This window comes from Vulpes vulpes, chromosome 4 (assembly GCF_048418805.1).
Source record: "Vulpes vulpes isolate BD-2025 chromosome 4, VulVul3, whole genome shotgun sequence".
Taxonomy (NCBI): Eukaryota; Metazoa; Chordata; class Mammalia; order Carnivora; family Canidae; genus Vulpes; species Vulpes vulpes.
This window is the reverse complement of record NC_132783.1, coordinates 53,918,744-53,940,574: the sequence shown is the minus strand read 5'-3', so window position 1 is coordinate 53,940,574 and position 21,831 is coordinate 53,918,744. Positions and strand designations below refer to the sequence as shown.

Genomic DNA, 21,831 nt, shown 5'->3' with positions numbered 1-21,831 from the left:
TTCTCTTTCTGTCAAATAAATAAATAAAATATTAAATAAATAAATAAAAACTTTTAAAAAAGAAAACAGAGAGGGAACACTTCCTGATTAAGTACACCGGCATTCTACTAATGTCAAAACCAGACAAAGACATTATAGGAAAAGAAAACTACAAATATCTCTCATGAACAGAAACACAAAACACCTTTCCAAGACTTTAACACATCAAACATATCCAAAAAAAAAATATAAAAAGGATAATACCTTGTGGCCAAGTGGGGTTTAGTCCAGAAATGCACCTAAAAATCTATCATATCTCACTGTAATAAGACAAAGAAAAATCATATAATTACCTCAATAGAAGCAGAAAAAAAATTTGACTAAATGCAATAGTCACTCATGCATGATACTTTTAGCAAACTAGGAGCAGAAGGAAACTTCTACAACCTGATAGAACCTACAAAGAGTTAATCTTACACTTAATGTTAAGAGACTAAATGCTTTCCTAGTAAATCTAGTAACAAGGTAAGGATGCCTCTCATCACTTCTATCCAACATTGTACTAGAGGTACTAGTTTATATAAGAGGGGGAAAAAAAGAAAAGAAAAGGCATAATGATTGGAAAGGAAGGAGTAAAACTATCTTATTTATAGACTATATGGTTATCTCCAGAAGATCCTAAGGGATCTAAAACAAAACTAAAGGGATCCCTGGGTGGCGCAGCGGTTTGGCGCCTGCCTTTGGCCCAGGGCGCGATCCTGGAGACCCGGGATCGAATCCCACATCAGGCTCCCGGTGCATGGAGCCTGCTTCTCCCTCTGCCTGTGTCTCTGCCCCTCTCTCTCTCTCTCTCTCTCTTTGACTATCATAAATAAATAAAAATAAAAATAAAAAATAAAACAAAACTAAACAAAACTAAACCTACTAGAAGTATTAAGTAAGTATAGAAAGGTCTCAGGATTCAAGGTCAATATATAAAAATTAACTACTTATACACATACTAACAACAATCATAAAATTAAAAAATTTTAAAGTATTTGTAAAACCAAAAAATATTTAAGAATAAATTTAACAAGATATGTTAAACTATACAGTGAAAACTAGAAAAAATTGCTGAAAGACATTAGGGAAGCTTTAAATTAATGGGGAAGTTGCACCTATGTGGCTGAGTTGATTAGGCCTCCAATTCTTGGTTAGCCTCTGGTCTTGACCTCTGCCTCATAGGATGGAGCAGCCCCTCCTTTCCGGCTTCATCTGGGAGTCTGTTTGAGACTGTCTCTGACCCTCCCTCCAGCATGAATGGGTGCACATGTTCTCTCTCTCTTAAATAAACCTTTTTTTTTTAAGATTTTATTTATTTATTCATGAGAGACACAGAGACATTGGCAGAGGGAGAAGCCAATGGCTCCTGTGGGGAGCCCGATGCAGGACTCAATCCCAGGACCCCTGGATCACCATCTGAGCCAAAGGCAGATGCTCAACCACTGACCCACCCAGGTGTCCCAATAAATAAACCTTTAAAAAAGAAAATGAGGAGAGAGATACTCATGGATGAAGGAATAAATAAACAGTAGGTCAGTTCTTCCCAAATGATTTGATTTAGTGCAATCTCAAAATCCCTGCAGTCTGTTTTGTAGATATAAACATCCTAAAATATATATGGAAATGTGGAGGACCTAAAATAGCCAAAACAAACAAACAAAAAGAATAGCCAGAACAACACTGAAGAAAGACAATGGTGGAGCATTTGAATGACCTGATTTTGAGACTTAATTATAATCTACAGTAATGAAGGCAGTGTGGTCTTGAAGTAAAAATAGACACATAGGAACACCTGGGTGGCTTAGTGGTTGAGCGTCTGTCTTTCGCTTAGGTCGTGATCCTGGGATCCCAGGATGGAATCCCACATTAGGCTCCCCATAGGGAGCCTGCTTTTCCCTCTGCCTATGTCTCTGCCTCTCTGTATGTGTCTCTCATGAATAAATAATCTAAAAAAATAGACATATAGATCCAAGAGACACAGTAAAAAGTCCAGAAATAAATCCAGTTACACATAGCTAGCAGAGTTTTGACAAGGACCATACAGTAATTCAGTGGCGGGGGGCGGCGGGGGGGAGGCTAGCTAGAACACCTGGAAATCTGTAAGGTCAAAAACTAACCCCTATCCTACCTCACACCATAAAGAAAAATTCATTTGAAGTGTAACAAAGACCTAAAACAATAAAACTTCTAGAAGATAAGATGTAAGAAAATCCTTACAACCTTGGGTTAAGCAAAGATTTCCTAAGACAAAAAAAGAAGAAAAGGAAAGGAAAGGAAAGGCATTAACTATATAAGAGAAAAAAATGGATAAATCGCATTAAAAATTTAAAACTTCAGCTCTTCAAAGACACTTAATAAAATTAAAAGGCAAGCCACAGACGGATAGAAAACATTTCAAAACATATCTAATAAAGAACTTGATATAGGGGATCCCTGGGTGGCGCAGCAGTTTAGCACCTGCCTTTGGCCCAGGGCGCAATCCTGGAGACCCGGGATCGAATCCCACGTCGGGCTCCCGGTGCATGGAGCCTGCTTCTCCCTCTGCCTGTGTCTCTGCCTCTCTCTCTCTCTCTCTCTGTGACTATCATAAATAAATAAAAATTAAAAAAATTTTTTAAATAAAAAAATAAAAAAAGAACTTGATATATAACATGAGGAACTGTAATATATAGAAAGAACTTTGAGATAATAAGCAAATTAATAAACAGCAAAAGATGTGAATAGACATTTCACCAAAGAAGAGACAGATTAGCACTAATAAACACATGAAAAGATGCTTCAACATTATTAAACATTAGGGAAATGGGAATTAAAACCACAAGTAAGATATACACATAGACAGGCCACTGCAACTGAGTAAGGGACAGGTGGGACAGGGAGAGATAGGAAGGGGGCTACAAGATCAGACTCAAAAAATCTCTAAAATGGGCAGCCCCGGTGGCGCAGCGGTTGAGTTCCTCCTTGCATGGAGCCTGCTTCTCCCTCTGCCTGTGTCTCTGCCTCTCTGTGTGTGTGTCTCTCATGAATAAATAAAATCTTAAAAAAAAAAAAAAAAAGAAATTCCCAAAATGCTGAGGTGTAAGGAAACCGGAGAGAAGGGAACAAACTGACCACTTTGCCCTAGATGTGTGTGTGTTGGGGGGGTGGTGGTGGTGGTGATGGTGGTATTTTTTGTATGACAGTCACCTGTGACCAACAAGAATAACCAGACCTAAAAAAGAAGCCCTTAGAGATGTTATCACCAGTCCTTACTCAAGCCAAAATATCACAAGAGTGATAAGGCCACAAGCTCCCTGGTCGGTTCTAAATTAAAGACTGTGTCAGTGGAAGCCCAGGTTGGCAACTCTGTCCTGGCCTTTAGGTCCTAAGAGTTTTTTTCTGTATCCTCACTTAATAAAACTCTATTGCTTTACTCTCGTGTGTGTGTGTGTGTGTGTGTGTGTGTGTGTGTGCGCGCGCGCGCGCATGTGTGTTTGGGGGGGCGGGGTTCCTTCTTCCACTCCATGAGACAAGAACCTAGCTCTCCCGCTTCACAACTGCTATAATGAAAAAGACAATTCAAATGTCCTCAAGGATATGGAGGGATGGGCAGGGGGACGCCTGGGTGGCTCAGCAGTTGAGTGTCTGTCTTCTGCTCTGGGCGTGATCCCAGGATCAGGGATCAAGTCCCACATTGGGCTCCCTGCGAGGAGCCTGCTTCTCCCTGTGTCTGTGTCTCTGCCTCTCTCTCTTTCTTTCTTTCTCTCTCTCTCTCTCTCTCTCTGTGTGTCTCTCATGAATAAATAAATAAAATCTTAAAAAAAAAAAAAAAAAAAAGAGGGACTGGCACGGCCATAAAGCGGTGGAGGGAATGCAAAAGGGCACACAGCACCTCACAAAGATTTGATAGTTTCTTATATTCGTAGGTATTTACCATACCATAGAGCAATCCCACTATATTTATTTTAAAGATTTATTTATTCATGAGACATACGGAGAGAGAGGCAGAGAGACAGGCAGAGGGAGAAGCAGGCTCCCTGTGGGGAGGCCGATGGGGGACTCCATCCCGGGACCCCGGGGTCACGCCCTGAGCCGAAGGCAGACGCTCAACCGCTGAGCCACCCGGCCGTCCCCCATTTTTAGGTATTTACTCATAGGTATTTACTTATAAGAAAGGAAAACATCGATCCACCCAAGACGTGCTCACAGTCCAAAGCACCTTTATTCACTGTAGCTCCAGCCTGGAAAGAACTGAAATGCCGGTGACCTGGCGAATGGATAAAGTGCCAATCGTCGTACATCCGCGTACGGTAATATCAACAACAGCTACTGACTGACCGGTGACCAATGAAACACAACAGGTTAAAGCTCAAAAAAAAAGCCCTATGCTAAGTGTAGGGGAAAAACAACAACAACAAACCCACCGGCGTAACGACCGCACGGGACTGACTGCTGTGAGGGGCCGCGGAACAGGCGAGCCGGCCGGGCCGGGCAGGGGGCGCGTCGCGGGGCGCCAGGCGCCGCGCTGCGGGCGGAGGGGCGGACCGCGCGCGCTCGCTCTCCTCACGATCGTGTGGCGGAGCCGAAACCGAACGCCTGGCCGAGTCGGGTCCCTACCGCAGGGATTCCCGGCGATTCTGGACGCCCGCCTGGGCCGCCGCTGCTCCCGGCGGAGCTGCGCGACTTCTTCGAAGGCCGCTAGGTCCCGTTCTGGCGGCCGCGGCTCGCCCGGGGGCAGGTCCTCAGCCCGGCCCGCCCACCTCGCCACCTGCCAGCACCCTGTTTCCTCGGGCCCTTCCAAGCCCTCCGTGAGCCGAGCCGCTCGAGTTTCCCTTTCCCTTCTGCTTACACCGCGCCCCCAGACAGTCAACAACGGTTTCGTTTCCGACGGGAGCTGCGGGCTCCGCCCCCAAACAGCACGTTGCGAGCCCGGCGCCCGAGCGCGGGGGCGGGGAGGCTGCGGTTCCTCGACGCCGCCGCGCTGTCCGCCAGCTCCGGCTGCGCACCGCGGCTGCGGGGACGGTTTCCTCGGGGTTTCCTCGGGAGCTCGGCCTCCTCCGAGGTGCGGAGAGCGGACGCGCGACGGTGGAGCCCGGGAAGGCGGCGATGGAGCGCAGGCCCCCCAGGAGGGCTCGGGGCGGCGCGCGCCCGGCGCCCGGGCCGCTCCCCGCGCCCCGACGCCCCGCGGAGCCGCCGGGCACCCAGCTCTGGCTCTTCCCCAGCGCCGCGGGCCTCCGCAGGGCGCTGCCCCCGAGGGCCGAGGCGACGCGTCAGATGTGCTGCACGCGCGGGCGCCTGGTGGTGTTGGAGCGCGGCGGGGCCGGCGTCGAGGTCCACCAGCTGCCGGCGGGGAGCGACGTCAGGAAGCCGAGTGAGTGGGGCGGGCGGTGCCGGCTCGGCGCCCCCGCCTGCGGCTGCGGCTGTGAGGGTGGGCGGCCGGGCCCCGGCGCAGCGCCCGGGGAGACGCCCGGCGGGGGGGTGGCGGTGCTTCTCCAGAAGGACGGGGCGGCTCAGGGCGCGACTCGACGCCGCGGGCCGGGTGGCTTTCTGCGCGTCGCGCGTGTGGGCGGCCGAGTTCTCGGTTCCTCGGGCCCCGGGACCGCGGCGAGGGCGGGGGCGGGGCGCCCCGCAGGTAGCCGGTGCGGACGGAGCGCGCCGCTCGGGCAGCCGTGGCCGGTCGGCCTGGAGGGCCTGGAGGGCCTGGAGGGCCTGGAGCCGTGGCGTCTGCGCTTGCTTTTCAGTTACTCGCCCTTAGAGCAGGCGGGCCGCGATTCCGTGAGCCACGGAGGGTATGTTGTCGTGTGCTCGACCGCAGGGTCTTGGATACGCCAACGATTTAGAGGATGCGTTCAGCGGCACTTGTCCGAGGTGGTGAGGTTAGGAACTGTGGCTCCGATTTTACAGGTGGAGGAAAGCAAGTGGCCACACTCTCAATCTTGAAAATTTTGCCCATCTGTTGAGCGAAGAAAATGATATTTCACTGGCCGTTTTTTGCTTTTTCACTCGAGGGAAGTCGAGCATCTTTTCTTTTTTTCTGTCGGTCATTTGCATTCCTTTTTGGTGAACTGCCTGTTCGCATCTTAGACTGGCCTTTTAAAAAAATTGAGTCAATCTTTTATTTATTTGAATTTGAATATTGAGTAAGAATAGCCCTTTGTCCGGCATAGACGTAGTGATATTTTTCCTAACTAAACTGTAGTTGGTGTTATTTGTAGCCTCCTTCATCAAGCTTTTCTATGAAGAAGGCTTACGGATTTTGTGTTACAAAGCTCTCCACGCTCAAGTGTTTTTTTTTTTTTCTTTTGAATGTACTCATCTTTATAGTAATGTTAAGCTTTTATTTATTTTTTTAAGTAGTCTCCATGCCCAGCGTGGTGCCCAGTGGGAGGCTTAAACTCTCGACTCTGAGATCAAGACCTGAGCTGAAATCCAGAGCCTGGGGCTTAACCAACCGAGCCACGCAGGCATCTCTTAAGCTTTTCTTATTAAAATCAAAATTTTGGATGCATTTGAAAATGATTTTGTTTTAAGGAGGTGGAGGAATCTGGATGTACTTGTTTCTCCTAATGTCCCAATACTTTCTTGGAGCAACCTTTTTTTTTTTTTTTTCCCTCTCTCCCGCCCCTGAGTAACTCCCCCCCGCCCCCAGTGATTTGAAATGCTGATCTCTAAAAAACATTAGTCTGTTGGACCATTTCTTCTTTATTACCAAACTATTTTGGTTCTCATAGCATTTCTAATGTGAAGTGGTTTGTGCTTTGAGATTTGTACATGAATAAATTCTATTTGATTAGAACCAAAAAGTAAAACAAGATCTCCTATCTAATTTTTGTGAACAAATGAAATAAGAGTAAACGGTAACTGTGGACAATTTTTAAATCTCTTAATTTTTAGAAAGGGCTAAATAGTCAATAATGACCATGAAAATTCTTTTGACAGCATTCTTCCTTAAAAGTAGTCCTCAAACACAGTTCTTCCTTTCAAAAATATAGAACTTGGCTTCTACATGGAGCAATTAAGAGGTTTTATTATTATTTGTTTTGTATTTGGGAAGAGTAGGTCTCAAAATACACAATATATTTTTTTCTAAAATTAGTTATGTCCTCCAGATATTGTTATATTTTCTTATAGAATTTTTCATTTCTGTCGCTTCAAATTCAATTTCTCTGTCTCAATTTATTAAACAGGAATTCAAAATGATATTTAATTGGTTATTTTAAAACTATATTGAATTTATTTGATTTTATTTTTTAGAGGGGGGAGGGGCAGAGGGAGAGAAAGAATCTTAAGCAGGCTCCGAGCTCCTCCATTTTACAATCCTGAGATCATGAGCTGACCTGAAACCCAAGAGAGATGCTTAACCGACTGAGCCGCTCAGGCACCCCAAAACTATATTCAGTTTATTTTTATTTTTTAAAGATTTTATTTATTTATTTATGAGATACATAGAGAGAGAGAGAGGCAGAGACACAGGCAGAGGGAGAAGCAGGCTCCATGCAGGGAGCCCGATGCGGGACTTGATCCTGGGACTCCAGGATCAGGCCCTGGGCTGAAGGCAGCGCTAAACCGCTGAGCCCCCTGGGCTGCCCTATATTCAGTTTAAAACAAAGTATGAATCAGTGCTTTCCTAAATTGAAAAAAATCCATGGCCGGGGTGTTTGGATGCATCTGCCTTTAGCTCAGGTCATGGTCTCCGGATCCTGGGATCCAGCCCCTCGGTGGGCTCCCTGCTCAGGAGGCAGTCTGCTTTTCTCTCTCTCTTTCTCTCTTTTTTCCTCCCTCGCTTTTCCTCTTTCCTTCCCTCCCTCTCCTCCTCCCTACCACTCGTTCTCTCCTTCTCAAAAGTAAACACAATCTTAAAAAAGAAAAAGAAAAAAAATCCGTGTTCAAACAGTAGCATTGTTAGTTTGTCTGCTTTCATTCTGGAATTTTTCTTTAAAGAGAGGTTCGTGTTAAGTCCAAGGTTGTCTCGTTGAAATTTTTTGGGGGGTGTTTTAAGTGTATTATAACGAAATGATTAATGATAATGGGTAATAACCAGAGTGGTGATAATTCCTGGTTGTATTTGCTCTGCAGAGTGCATTAAATTAGGGAAAAAAATGAAGATACATTCCGTGGACCAAGGAGCAGAGCACATGCTGATTCTATCCTCAGATGGAAAACCATTCGAGTACAACTATAGCATAGAACATGCAAGGTAGGGAACTTTTTTCTTTTACTAAAAATTATTTTAAAGGTTATTTAAATTTTACTCAAGAGGAAATCATAATTTTTATAGGAAAATGTTAATTTATATGAATTTTGTCCTCTGCTTTATATAGTGGCTCTAAAGTAAACAATTCTGAAATGACCAGTGAATTTCATCAGTGAACTGTATCAATTCCAATTAAATACCTTAATAAATTTAACATTGATGTTGTGACTTTGATTATAGTGATTGACATAAATTTTATTTTCTTTCATCAGGTTTCAATGCATTTTACAAGAAAAAAGTATAATTCAGATCACATGTGGAGATTATCATTCTCTTGCACTCTCAAAAGGTACTTTTCTGGAATATTGTTTTTTAGAAGGAATAAACGTGTATATGTGTATATGTAGAGCTAGTAGAATGTATGTGCTTCACTTTATAATAGACAAAGTTATGGTTTTGAATTTGCTATAGTTCAGGGCACTTGTCCTTTTTTTCCTTTATTTTCTTTTTTTTTTTTCTAAGTAGCTCTAGGCTCAATATGGGGCTTGAATTCATGACCCTGAGATAGAGTCAATCAAGAGTCACATGCTCTACCAACTGAGCCAGCCGGGCACCCCAAGGCACTTGTTACAAAATAAGAGAATTTTTGGATGTATAAAATCTTTAGGTTTCCATATTCATCGTTTCTACATTCTGTCAAATGACAAAACTAAAACAATTTAGTAAAGAATTTGATACCTTTGTTCAAGGACAGACAATTGATGGATTAGGAGTACAGTGAATCACAAGCAGTGGAGCACTCTTCTAGAAGGATTTTGAGCAAGGGCAAGTTTTGTAAAGCATTGGAAGCCACAGTGCAGAAATAGGGCTTGGTTGATTGGGGGTTGCATATCTAATTTTATTTAGAAATAGCAGGCAACAAGTATATGGCTCAGAGTTGGCTTGGTGTTTGGGGATTAGTTTACTGGATATATGGTATTTCTGGTCAAGCGGAGCAGTTAAAGGAATTTGTAAGTCAGTTTGCTGATACGGCACTGGTTCCATCTTGAGAGATTTATTTCAACAGTTCCATGTTTTTATTTTTCAAATAAGAAACAATGAAAATATTCTGAATAATTAGAATCATTCTGGAAAGAGGACCAAGCATGGACCCCTTTTCTAGAACCTGCTTCCCTTTTTCTAGTGCTCTTTCAGTGCCCATGACAGGAGCTTAGACTCTCTTGAGTCTAATCTTGTGGCCAGTTTGCAGGCCTCTATGTGTTCCCCGTTATCATTTAAATTCAGGGATTCTCTTCAGCCCTTATTATTTCCTTTTTTTTTTTTTTTTTTAAGATTATTCATTCATGAGACACAGAGAGAGAGAGAGAGGCAGAGACACAGGCAGAGGGAGAAGCAGGCTCCCTGTGTGGAGCCTGATGCAGGACTCAATCCCAGGACCCCGGATCATGACCTGTGTCAAAGGCAGACGCTTAACCACTGAGCCACACAGGTGCCCCCCAAAAAGTTTTTTTTTATATAAAAGCCAGATAGAAACAAACTGAAGGGAAACTGGGGTGAAAGAGAAGTAGCTAATCTAGAATTTGACCTTTGCTGAAGGCCCAGTTGAAGTTGAGAGTATGAACTTATATTTAAAAAATTGACCTGGGGATCCCTGGGTGGTGCAGCAGTTTAGCAGCTGCCTTTGGCTCAGGCCGCGATCCTGGAGACCTGGGATCGAATCCCACGTCAGGCTCCCGGTGCATGGAGCCTGCTTCTCCCTCTGCCTATGTCTCTGCCTCTCTCTCTCTGTGTGTGACTATCATGAATAAAATAAATAACATAAAATAAATAAAATAAAATAAAAATAAAAAATTGACCTGGTTGTTTGAATTTATCCATTCACCAACACATATTTCGAATATCTACCCTTTTCAAGTTATTTATTTACTTATTTAAAAGACTTTATTTATTTATTCATGAGAGAGACACAGAGAGAGAGAGAGAGGCAGAGACACAGGCAGAGGGAGAAGCAGGCTCCATGCAGGGAGCCCGACATGGGACTGGAGCCCGACATGGGACTCGATCCCGGGTTTCCAGGATCATGCCCTTGGCCAAAAGCAGGCCCTAAACCGATGAGCCACCCAGGGATCCCCTACCCTATTCAAGTTATAAATATAAATGGATACACCAGGTCTTCAAGAAGCCTAGAGTCTAATGATGTGGGGCAAAAAAGATATTCAGAGTTTATTTCTGGTAAATCATAATCTAGGTAGAATAAAAGGGAAGCAAGAAAGAGAACTAACCATTTCATCATTCATTATATGCCTGGTGGCTGGTAGGCACCTGATAATTACATTTGAAGGAGAGGTGCTGCCTCCCACCAGATCCTGCACAGTCTTTTGCAAAGAGGTACTCAGTAAACATTAATACTCTGATATATTTTTTCAGACCCTATTAGATATTGTCATCTCCATCAGATAACACTTAAGTTGTCTTGAAAAATAGGCTCCATGTATTCAATTAAGGAAGAAGATGTAGAGTCAAGATACTGTGCTATGATTTCAAATGTATAAATTATTTAGAATCTTCAGGCTAATGAACTGAGTGGGTGGGCAGAAGGCAAACATTAACTTTAGGCTTTATTTTCCCAGATGTAGAAAGTTTCTGGTTTTCTTGGGCCCATCATGATTTGCTTTTTAAATAAATATTTCTTGGTTTTGATTATAATATGTTTAGGTAGCTCCATTCTACCTGTCTTTGTCCGTTCGGGCTGCTGTAACAAAAATACCATAGATTGGCTGACTGAAACAGCAGGAATTTACTTCTGTCAGTTCTGGAGGCTGGAAGTCCAATTCAGGGTGTCAGCAGATTTAATGTCTTTTGAAGGTCCACCATGTAAGTGGTGGAGAGGGCAAGAGAACTCTCTGGAATGTCTCTTTTAAGGGCACTAATCCCATTTTTGAGGGCTCCATACTGATGATCTCAGATAATCCTCATCATCTCCCAAAGGTCCACCTCCTAATACCTTCGCGTTTAGGGTTAGGATTTCAACAGGTATATTTTGGGGTGGGAGTAGGCAGTGGACATGACCATTTAAGAAGCCCACAATCTAGTGATATGGGACAAGTGGGGATGTTCAGAGTTTATTACTGGTAAGTCACAATCTAGGAAGATGAGATTTGGGGAAGCAAGGGCACTACCCTTTGAGGCAGGAAGTAAAGAAGTATAACTGTTATTGCTAAAGAGAAGATGTTCTAGTTTCATTGTCTCAGACATACGGTATCTGAGAAGTTGAATGTAAGAGACTGTATAGTATGGATAACACACATAATGTCCTAAGTTCATGTTTCCTGCACTTGAAACTTAATGAGGCAGCATTTTGTTTATGTCAAGGTGGTGAGCTTTTTGCCTGGGGACAGAATTTACATGGCCAGCTTGGAGTTGGAAGACTATTCATCTCAATCCCCACGCCACAGCTTGTGGAGCACCTCTCAGGAGTCCCATTGGTTCAGATTTCCGCGGGGAAAGCCCACAGCATGGCCTTATCCATGTCTGGAAACGTTTACTCATGGGGAAGAAATGATTTGGGACAACTAGGCCTGGGCCACACTAACGGTATGGAAACATATTTTCAAGCTCTCATTGTCAAATATATTTGTTAGATAAGAGATGAATTTAACACAGGCCTCTCTATCAAAAATGGTTCAGATCTTCACTGTCATTTATGCTGTTCTTCCTGATTATCTCTGTCTTCAGGGCAGAATCAATCTAGAAGACATGCATTGTGTGGAGGTGGTTGTGATTAAATGTATGTCAGGGTTGTGTGGGCTCAGGGAAAGGGCATTGGACTGTTTGGAATATCTAGGCTCTGCTTCCTACTTTGCAAGTTAACTAATGAGAAGGCCTTGCTGAGTCACTTAATTTTTCTCTAGGCATTATTTTCTTTTTCTGTAAAGTGATGCTTTAGGTTGAAATGACATCTAAAGTGCCTTTGCACTTAAATGTCTGTTAACAGAAGTATATCCATGTTAGGACAGAAGGAGACTAATGATTTCTTTAGAAACTCACATATTCTAAACTTAGTCTATAATGTATTAATTATATCTGTATACACAGATAGGGAAAAAAATCTGTAATTCCCATATCGAACTACTTCCACAAAGCAGATGGCAAATTTTTTATGATCCAAAATACCTTTTTGGAGTTTTCAGGTGTGGCACATTGCTGCTTTATCAACTGTGGTAATGCACATGTTACCCCTGGGTCACTGGTCATACTGCACCTTTCCCTGACGTGGTCCAGTGCTAGTTACTCAGGAGAAACCATAAGTCCATGGGCGAAGGGAATAAAGAGCAGTTAAACTGTATTTGCTGAATCCTTAAGTGCTAGGACAAAGCAATCGTTGAAAGAAAAAAGAGGTAGTGTGGGGTAGGGACATGGTAGTAGAGATTTTTTTTTAAGATTTTATTTACGTATTCATGAAAAACACAGAGGCAGAGACTTAGGCAGAGAGAGAAGCAGGCTCCAAGGGGAGCCTGATGTGAGACTTGATCCTAGGACCCTGGGATCACACCCGGAGTTGAAGGCAGATGTTCAATCACTGAGCCACCCAGGTGACCCGGGAATAGAGAATATAAAAGAAAAAAAGGATATGTTTATTAAAAGGGTGATTTTAGATGGGAATTGGAAATACCAGATAATGCTGCAATTAAAGTTAATGAAGTTAGGCTAAAAGAAGAGTGGGTTCTAGGAACTGGCTTGACACTTTGGCATATGAGTTCTCCTGTGTGTGGCCCTTTGACCACTGCCTCACCCCCAGTTTTAGGCCAAAATAAATATACCAGTCCAGCGGCCTTTCCTGTCGGGTGTTGGGAACTGTGGTTGCCAGCTGGGAGTCCAGGTATTTTACTAGTAGCATAGAACTCCAATGTGCAAGTCGATTTTTTTTTTTTGATTACTTCTATTCTTTTCCTTGTGTAGGTGAAGATTTTCCTTCTCTTATTGAAGCACTGGACAATCAGAAAGTAGAATTCCTCGCTTGTGGTGGCTCTCACACTGCCCTGCTCACAAAGGTGCATGTTGCCTGTTCTCTCCAATGATAATTCTGGAAGAACTTTTAGTGGGGAAAGCACAGGAACACCTAGGTGTGCACACTTAGTGATTCCCTGGGAAAAGAGGTCACTTCCTACGTGCAGGATTGCCCTCCTGATAATTTGAGGAGTTTGCTTTGACGATCCTTTTTTTTTTTAAGATTTGTTTATTTTAGAGAGTGTGTGCACATGAGTGGGGGGGAGGGGCCAAGAGAGGGATGGAAAAACTGACTTCCTGTTGAGCACAGAGCCCAATGTGGGGCTTGATCTCATGCACCTGAGATCATAACCGGAACTGAAATCAAGAGGCAGATGCTTAACTGACTGAGCCACCTAGGCTCCCCTGATATTAATTTTATTAATTATTCAGTCTTTTTATTAATTTTTCAGTAATATTACTTACTGTTGTATTTCTTTAGAATCTGATAAGTTTTTTTTCTTCAGGATGGGCTGGTATTTACTTTTGGTGCTGGAAAATATGGGCAGCTCGGTCACAATTCAACACAGAATGAGTTAAGACCCCGTTTGGTGACTGAGCTTGCTGGGAATAGAGTGACCCAGGTAGCATGTGGAAGGTAAGTTGTAAAGTGTCCATGAAAATTGATGAAGTGAATACAATAAATTTAGATAGATAATTTAATAAAACTTCCATCAGTTTTTTTTTTTTTTAAGATTTTTATTTATTCATGAGAGACAGAGGCAGAGACACAGGCAGAGGACGAAGCAGGCTCCATTCAGGGAGCCCAACATGGGACTCGATCCTGGAACTTCAGGATCAGGCCCTCCGAGGGAAGGCGGCGCTAAACCACTGAGCGACTGGGGCTGCCCTCATAGTTTTTTGATTGATTTAAAAGTATACATTTTCACAGGGGTCAAGATGCTTAATTTACATTGTTAGGTAATAATCTTTATTTTAGAATATATATTTGTTTTCATTGGTTTTTTAGAAAATATGTATTTAAATAATCTCTATACCTATCATAGGGCTAGAATTCACAACTCCCTAGATCAAGAGTTGAGTGCTCCTTGGACTGAAGCAGCCAGGCATGCCCTACATTGATTATATTTTTTTAATAAGAAAATTAAAAAAAAATAATAAAAATAAATTTATGCACTTTCTGTTGCCCGTTTAGTGAAATATCTTTGTAACTGTCCAAACATAAATTTATTGGGCAGCCCCAGTGGCACAGCAGTTTAGCGCCACCTGCAGTCCAGGGTGTGATTCTGGAGACCCGGAATCGAGTCCCACATTGGGCTCCCTGCGTGGAGCTTGTTTCTCCCTCTGCCTGTGTCTCTGCCTCTCTCTCTCTCTCTCTCTCTGTCTCTCTCTGTGTGTCTCGATGAATAAATAAATAAAATCTTTAAAAAAAATTCATCTTTTTTTATTAAATATTTTTATTATTTGTTCATGAGAGACACAGAAAAATATTTATTTGGGGAAAAATAAACAGATGTGAATCACAAAGGATTATTCATTGATGTAATCACTTTCTCACAACCCCTTAGAAGGAGTAATCACAGTTAGAAGGTAAGATAAAGTCAGTGGTGGTTTAAGTAGAATATTTTGATAAGTTTGATTTTCATAGTTTCTTTTTTTGTTTTTGTTTTCTTTTTACTAAAAGTAGAAAAACTTGCTAAAACTCCTTGGCTTACTTAATTATTCCTTGAACATGATTCAGTCTGCTTCTCACCGGTGGGATTTTCAGTTGTGGTGAGGTTAAGAAATCTTTTCAATCAGATACACTTAACTCTTTTGGGCATTTTTTCCCCTTAAACACAAGCAAATTCAGGCTCTACCTGAATAGTGGGTTCATGTGTTTATTTGCTGAAATTTTTTGTGTAAAAAACTTGTATATGTACTTTCAGTCTGTAGACCTGTTCTTTTATGATCCTGGAATAAAATTACATAGATGGATATTATTAAAGTAGACCAGATGATTGGGATGGTATATTCTCTGCATTCAAGGGAACACTGTCACCACTTGGAATTTTTCATAACATACATTTCTTTTAAGTAGCATGTGTTAGGAGAGGAATCTCACGTTAGAGATCTCTTAATACAAACCAGGGCAGTTCCCCTATTAACATAGGAGAATTCACTGGAAAATCTTTCAGCACTCGCTAAAAACTGTTAAAGTCATACTCACATTTATTGTAAGAAGTGAATACAAATTAGAACCAAAGGAAGCAATGTATAGGACAGAGTCTAGAAAGAGTCCAAATGAGGAGCTCCCTCTGTCCAGTCCCCTTGGAATCATGGACAGAATGGTATTCCTCCCAGCTCAATACAGAATAATATGTAGAGTATTGCCATCTAGAGAAGCTCACCCAAGATCAGAGTGTTATTGCGGTTTCGTTGCTTAATCATGATTGATTGAATCATTGTCCATGGTGGTGAACTCAGCTTCGAGCCTCTCCTTCCCAGTAGGTTGGGCTTCCATGTCCCTCTTCCTGAGCCACTTGGATAAACTTTTAGGTGTGACCTCGGGATCTTGCCATGAATAACAAACACTCCTGTCACCTGGGAAATTCTAAGGGCTGACAGGTTATCTTCCAGGAAATGAGGACAAAGGCCAGATTCTTTACTTAACACAATCTAGATTGGGAGAGACTGTGGAGTAAATCAGGGAATCATTGTGGTAAAGGTCTTTGGGAAATAGAGGGATCACCTCATTCCATCTTCTAGGATGGGGAGAAGGAGGATTCTCAAGCTGAGGCTTGAAAAAGGAGTTGCAAGCAAGGGGAACTGCTTGTTCCTGAACGAGGGAACGCTGTTCACCAAGGGAAAGTATCGTGGCCTTGAGTGGATGTATGGATTCCAAAATCATCTTACCCAGATATTAATGCTATCTTAATTTCCAGATGGCTAATTTCATCCATTGGGAGTTGGTAAACTCATTTCACTCACTGGGTAAACCTAATTTCAGCAGTTTATGTGTTGCTGCATACTCTTAAGTTGTAGATAATTGAAAATTGACCATAGGTGCTTTCTTTTAATAGGTGGCACACACTTGCCTATGTTTCTGATTTGGGGAAGGTCTTTTCTTTTGGTTCTGGAAAAGAAGGACAACTGGGAAACGGTGGAACACATAATCAACTGATACCACTTCCCATGAAATTACCATCAAATGAAGAACTCAAATTTGGTAAATTTTGTAGGAACATGGGATTTGGCAAAATACCATTGTCAAGAAACTGATTTTTTGAAGTGTGTAATATGACAAAAAAATATATGGCTCTGAAGGGAATTTCTCTAAACATTGGTTTCATTTTTTTTTGGTTTCTTTTTTTTTTTTATATGTAAAGAACTTAAAATATTCAGTATAATCAATCAAGTTAAAATAACCATTAGTTTTATCTTACCCCTTTAGATTAAAATTAATGTGGACCTAAAATGATAGAACATAAAATAGATTATATGGATCCAGAGGCATATGCTGCAGGAGACCTATTAATTCCGTGGATATTGGTTTTTTTTTTTTTTTTTTTTAACCTGGCAACTGACTCACAATCACATAAAGCCCTGAGAATGTTGAGCAGCTGACATATGCCAGGCACTGTAACTGTGCTGACATGTGTTATCTCACTGGTCCTTCAACAGTTCTGAGAGATCTGTGCTTTCAGAGACTTGGAGGGTTAGCCACTTCTTAACAGCCAGTCAGTGGTTTGGCTGGATTTGAACTGTGGCCTGAGTCACAGTGCTCTGAAACACTGGTATAGAACTGCTTCAGAGCACTTCGGTTACTTGCTTCTGAAACCTTAGTGGTGATCTGTGGTACCAGAATTCTTTTAAGTTAAGTTCTAGGAAAATGAACAGTAGGATTATTTCTTTGAGCAGTTCATATATTTGATTTCTTAGAACCACTTAGTCTTTTGAAGTGCTATTTACATTCTTTACAGTCAATAGTTATTGGTTAAATCCTGAGTTCTAGAAGACAGCTTTTAGTACTGAGACATGAATTAAAGCAGGGATCAGTTAACTAATCAAATACTAGTTTGACTATTTTATATAAACATTTGCATTGATTATATATGTCAAACTGATGTCACATTGCAGGTCACCTCTGTTTGCCAACTAGACATTACCCTGAAGGAAATGTCTATTTCTTCTTTATGGATGTGAAATGTGTTACATCTGTGTATCAGAAAGATGAAAGGACTAAGTTTAAGAAGAATGTGAAGATTTAAACTGAGTGTGCATGTTTGTGCCAGTGTCTCTTCTGCATTCTTACTTTCTCTGTCTTCCTTTCAGAAAGCCGTACTTCAGAAAAGGAGTTAATAATGATTGCTGGAGGGAATCAAAGCATTTTGCTCTGGATGGGCAAAAAGGTAAAAATAGATCTCTAGATGTTTGGTTACTTTTATTTTATTTTTATTTTATTTTTTAAAGATTTATTTATTTATGATAGAGAGAGAGGCAGAGACACAGGAGGAGGGAGAAGCAGGTTCTGTGCTGGGACCCCAATGCAGGACTCCATCCCGGGACTCCAGGATCGTGCCCTGGGCCAAAGGCAGGCACTAAACCGCTGAGCCACCCAGGGATCCCCTTTTATTTTATTTTAAAGATTTTATTTATTTATTCATGAGAGATGCAGAGACATAGGGAGAGGAAGAAGCAGGCTCCCTGCAGGGAACCTGATGAGGGAGTCTATCCTAGGACCCCAGGATCACCACCTGAGCTGAAGGCAGATGCTCAACCACTGAGCCACCCACGTGTCCCTATAACTTGGTATTTTAGACAAAATGAAGGGTTTCAGGATCGCAAGTGTGGTGAATTTCAAAATCACCTAGTTCCTAAGGTGACCTTAAGGGAATAGCTAAACATTATTGATTGTCTAAACTGAATAAGTATTGACTCCCAGAAATCAGCAGATTTGTCTCTGGTAAATGTCAAATCAGACATCCTTAGATCTTTCCTTTGCCTTGCCCTTGGCATTCAGTCAGGATCCTAGCAGGCCATCAGGTTGACATTCTAAAATGATTTTGCTGGCCAGAACTAAGAAAGACAGGTTCATAGGCCTGTGAGTAATAAGTTCATAACCTTCTCATCCTACTCTGCTGAGGCAAACTGAGTTCCTCTCACTCTTACAGCCCTTGTAGGATCTTCCCCTTGAGGCTGTGTGATACTTGTTTGACTCTCCTAATACCTATTTAAAGTGCTGAGTGTTGGAGCATTCAGAGAAATTTACCTTGGTTTTAATTTTTAAGCCCCTTGGGCAAGAAGTTGATAACCAGGCCAATGATTGATTACTTCTTGGTAAAATCTTTGATTTCCCATAGCGATATTATCCATATTTAAAAATTAGTATACCCTGTATCCTTAGAATGTGCCTCAAAGTTGGATACTTATTTCTGTTGGGTCTCAATTCCTGTGTTTTACTTGCTTGTTTATGCACAGAATCCCTATGTTAATCTGAGGAGGAGAATTCCTACACTGAATGAGGGGACCATAAAGAGGTGGATCGCTGACGTGGGGACTAAGCAGTGGCAAAATACAAAAAGGTACAACCCATGTGTCTCTCTGCTCATACAGTTCTGTAAAGTAGCATTTTGCCCTGGCTGGTTCTGCACAGTACAGAGACATGAGGTTTTGTGGTCCCCCATGGCCCATCAGCCAGAGATCTTCAGGGAAACAACGGAGAAGGTACATGTGTGTGTGTAGAGACAGAGGTTTCTTTTTGAGGAATTGGCGCACACAGTTGTAGAAACTCATAAGTGCAAAATATGTAATGTAGGTCAGCAGGCTGGAGACCCAAAGAAGGTTAATACTGCAGCTTGAGTCCTCAGGCAGTCTGAAGGCAGAATTCTCGATGCCTGGGAGCCTTTTTCTCTTAAGGCCTTTGATGATTGAATGAGGCACACCCTCATTAAGGGGGATGATCCACATTACTCAGAGTCTGTTGACATGAATGATAATCTCCTCTAAAAAATATCTTCATGGCAACATCTGGCTTGGTGTTTGACCAGATATTTAGGTACCATGGCCTAGCCAATTGACACATTAAAATTAAACATCACAACTAACATATAAACTCCATGAGGGCAGCTTTCTTTATTGGAGGACTTCTCTGGATCCTTGATATGTTTGCATATATTGTAATTGTTCTTTTTTTTTTTTTTTTAAGATTTTATTTATTCATGAGAGACACAGAGAGGCAGAGACATAGGCAGAGGGAGAAGCAGGCTCCCTGCAGGAGCCTGATGTGGGGACTTATCCCAGGACCCCAGGATCACTACCTGAGCCGAAGGCAGACGCTCAACCACTGAGCCACCCAAACACTCTGTGACTGTTCTGAGTTGGAGATACAACCTATATAATTTCCGATCCCTCTTTGACCTTTGACCAAACCACTTGTTTTGTAGACTTCCTATTCACAGCTGAACAGAGTGGCCAGTCTTGCTCAAAATGATACAACTCATACCATCTATAAAGATTATATTTACTTTTATAAATATTTCTTTTTAGAGATATTTTTAGGTATGATTTCCTAATTCTGAAAATTGGTTGTATAAAATAGCTACATCATAATCTGCATAGGTGATCAAGAACTGTGCTGGTGACTATAATCACCATGCTGAGTGTTGCATAATATGTGGAATTGTCGGGCAGCCCCCGTGGCACAGCGGTTTAGCGCTGCCTGCAGCCTGGGGTGTGATCCTGGAGACCTGGGATCGAGTCCCGCGTCAGGCTTCCTGCATGGAGTCTGCTTCTCCCTTTGCCTGTGTCTCTGTCTCTCTCTCTCTCTCTGTGTCTCTATGAATAAATAAACAAAATCTTTAAAAAAAAATATGTGGAAATGTCAAATCACTGGGTGCTACACCTGAAACTGATATGACATTCTATATCAACTGTACTTTGATCATTTAAAAAACCTACTTGTGCTATTACTTCCAAGTGGAACTGAGCGTACCCTTCTCACCCCCATCCTCCCATTTAATTTCTGGTAATTTTTTTTTCTTAAGTGGAACAGAAATAAATAGGGCTTGGAAAGTTGGGTGGGATGGGAATGTCTTATTTATTCAAGGAAATACCCTGGGTCATTCCTTTTCCTCTTTCCCTGGGGCTTCTCTGAGTACATACTTTTTATTACTCACATTTGCCCCTGAAACTTTGAGAAAATGGAATAGACATTTAGCTGTCCAAGGCAATATGCAAACAAATCAGAGACTGAGAAGTTTGAAGGACAGTAATGAGATGTTTTATTTATCATGTCATGCTATAATGAGGCATACACTATGATTTGTTTTAACACCCATCTTATTTGTAATACAGGGAAATCAGAGAAATATTTTCATCTCCTGCTTGTCTGATTGGAAGTTTCTTAAAGGAAAGGTAACACATATATGTATTTATAAAGTTCAAGATTCTGTTAGTGTGTATAGTATGGTGACCATAGTTAATACTGGATTATATATTTGAAAGTTGCTAAGGGAGTAGATCTTATAAGTACTCATTATAAGAAAATAAGTTTGTGACTATACGGATGTTAATTAGACTGATGTAATTATTTTGCAATGTATATATATGTGTTAATTTGTTATGTACATACCTGAGACTAATACAATATTATGTATCAATTGTAGTTATTTATTTTTAAAAAGATTTTATTTCTTCATGAGAGAGAGGCAGAGACACAGGCAGAGGGAGAAGCAGGCTCCATGCAGGAAGCCTGTTGTGGGACTCGATCCCGGGTCTCCTGGATCAGGCCCTGGGCTGAAGGCAGTGGCTAAACCACTGAGCCACCCATGGGTCCCATGTATTTTAATTTAAAAAATGAAAGACTATAAAGAAAGTGGCTTACCGGTGGTGCAGCGGTTTAGCGCCGCCTGCAGCCCAGGGCGTGATCCTGGAGACCCTGGATCGAGTCCCCCATCAGGCTCTCTGTATGATGCCTGCTTCTCCCTCTGCCTGTGTCTCTGCCTCTCTCTCTCTCTCTGTCTCTATGAATAAATAAATTTTAAAAATCTTAAAAAAAAAAGGAATGCCATCTCATCTTAAAAAAAATAAAGAAAGTGGCTTAAGGGTAAAATAACTAGTTCTGTGTTTGTTTCTTTAAAAACTAATTTTTAAAAAAATGTTTCTTTTTTTTTATTTCTTTTTATATGAGTGCACGCACGTGCATGTGGAGTGGGGAGGCAGAGGGAGAGAGAGAATTTCAAGCAGACTTCCCACTAAGTGTCCAACATGAGGCTTGAGATCATGACCCTGATATTATGGCCTGAGTAGAAATCAAGAGTTGAACACCTAACTGACCGAGCCACCTAGGCACCCCTAAAACTTAGCTTTTTTTTAACAAAAGCAAATATATGTGCACTGTAGAAAATGTCAAAAATAAAGACCTATGATGAAAACACTGAAAATCACCCATATTGCACCATTTAAAAGGAATAGCATTTGTGTATATATCTTTTTTCTGTGAAAATTTATTTTTTTTACTAGACATGGGATTATATGTATTACTTTATCCTTAATATATATGTCCATTTTCTATTTTATTCATTTCATATTATTCAATATTTTTCTTTAACGTCATTATAATGGCTACATGATTATTCCATGGGAAGGAC

At 41.8% G+C, this 21,831-nt stretch overlaps 1 protein-coding gene across 3 annotated transcripts in view; it reads left to right on the top strand.

Moving 5' to 3' along the window:
- The first annotated feature begins 4,824 nt into the window (after positions 1 to 4,824).
- Positions 4,825 to 21,831, top strand: part of HERC5 (HECT and RLD domain containing E3 ubiquitin protein ligase 5) — a 43,425-nt gene continuing 26,418 nt past the window's right edge. For 2 of the 3 annotated variants that reach the window (XM_072754947.1, XM_072754946.1), the window contains exons 1-10: positions 4,979 to 5,371; positions 8,077 to 8,197; positions 8,467 to 8,543; positions 11,567 to 11,788; positions 13,154 to 13,245; positions 13,708 to 13,838; positions 16,264 to 16,409; positions 17,516 to 17,592; positions 18,662 to 18,765; positions 20,537 to 20,596. In XM_072754947.1, the coding sequence (XP_072611048.1) occupies positions 5,107 to 5,371; positions 8,077 to 8,197; positions 8,467 to 8,543; positions 11,567 to 11,788; positions 13,154 to 13,245; positions 13,708 to 13,838; positions 16,264 to 16,409; positions 17,516 to 17,592; positions 18,662 to 18,765; positions 20,537 to 20,596 (1,295 nt within the window). In that variant the 5' untranslated portion in view covers positions 4,979 to 5,106. Of the gene's footprint in view, positions 5,372 to 8,076; positions 8,198 to 8,466; positions 8,544 to 11,566; positions 11,789 to 13,153; positions 13,246 to 13,707; positions 13,839 to 16,263; positions 16,410 to 17,515; positions 17,593 to 18,661; positions 18,766 to 20,536; positions 20,597 to 21,831 lie in introns of all 3 variants that reach the window. The other variant, XM_072754948.1, reaches the window with a different exon arrangement.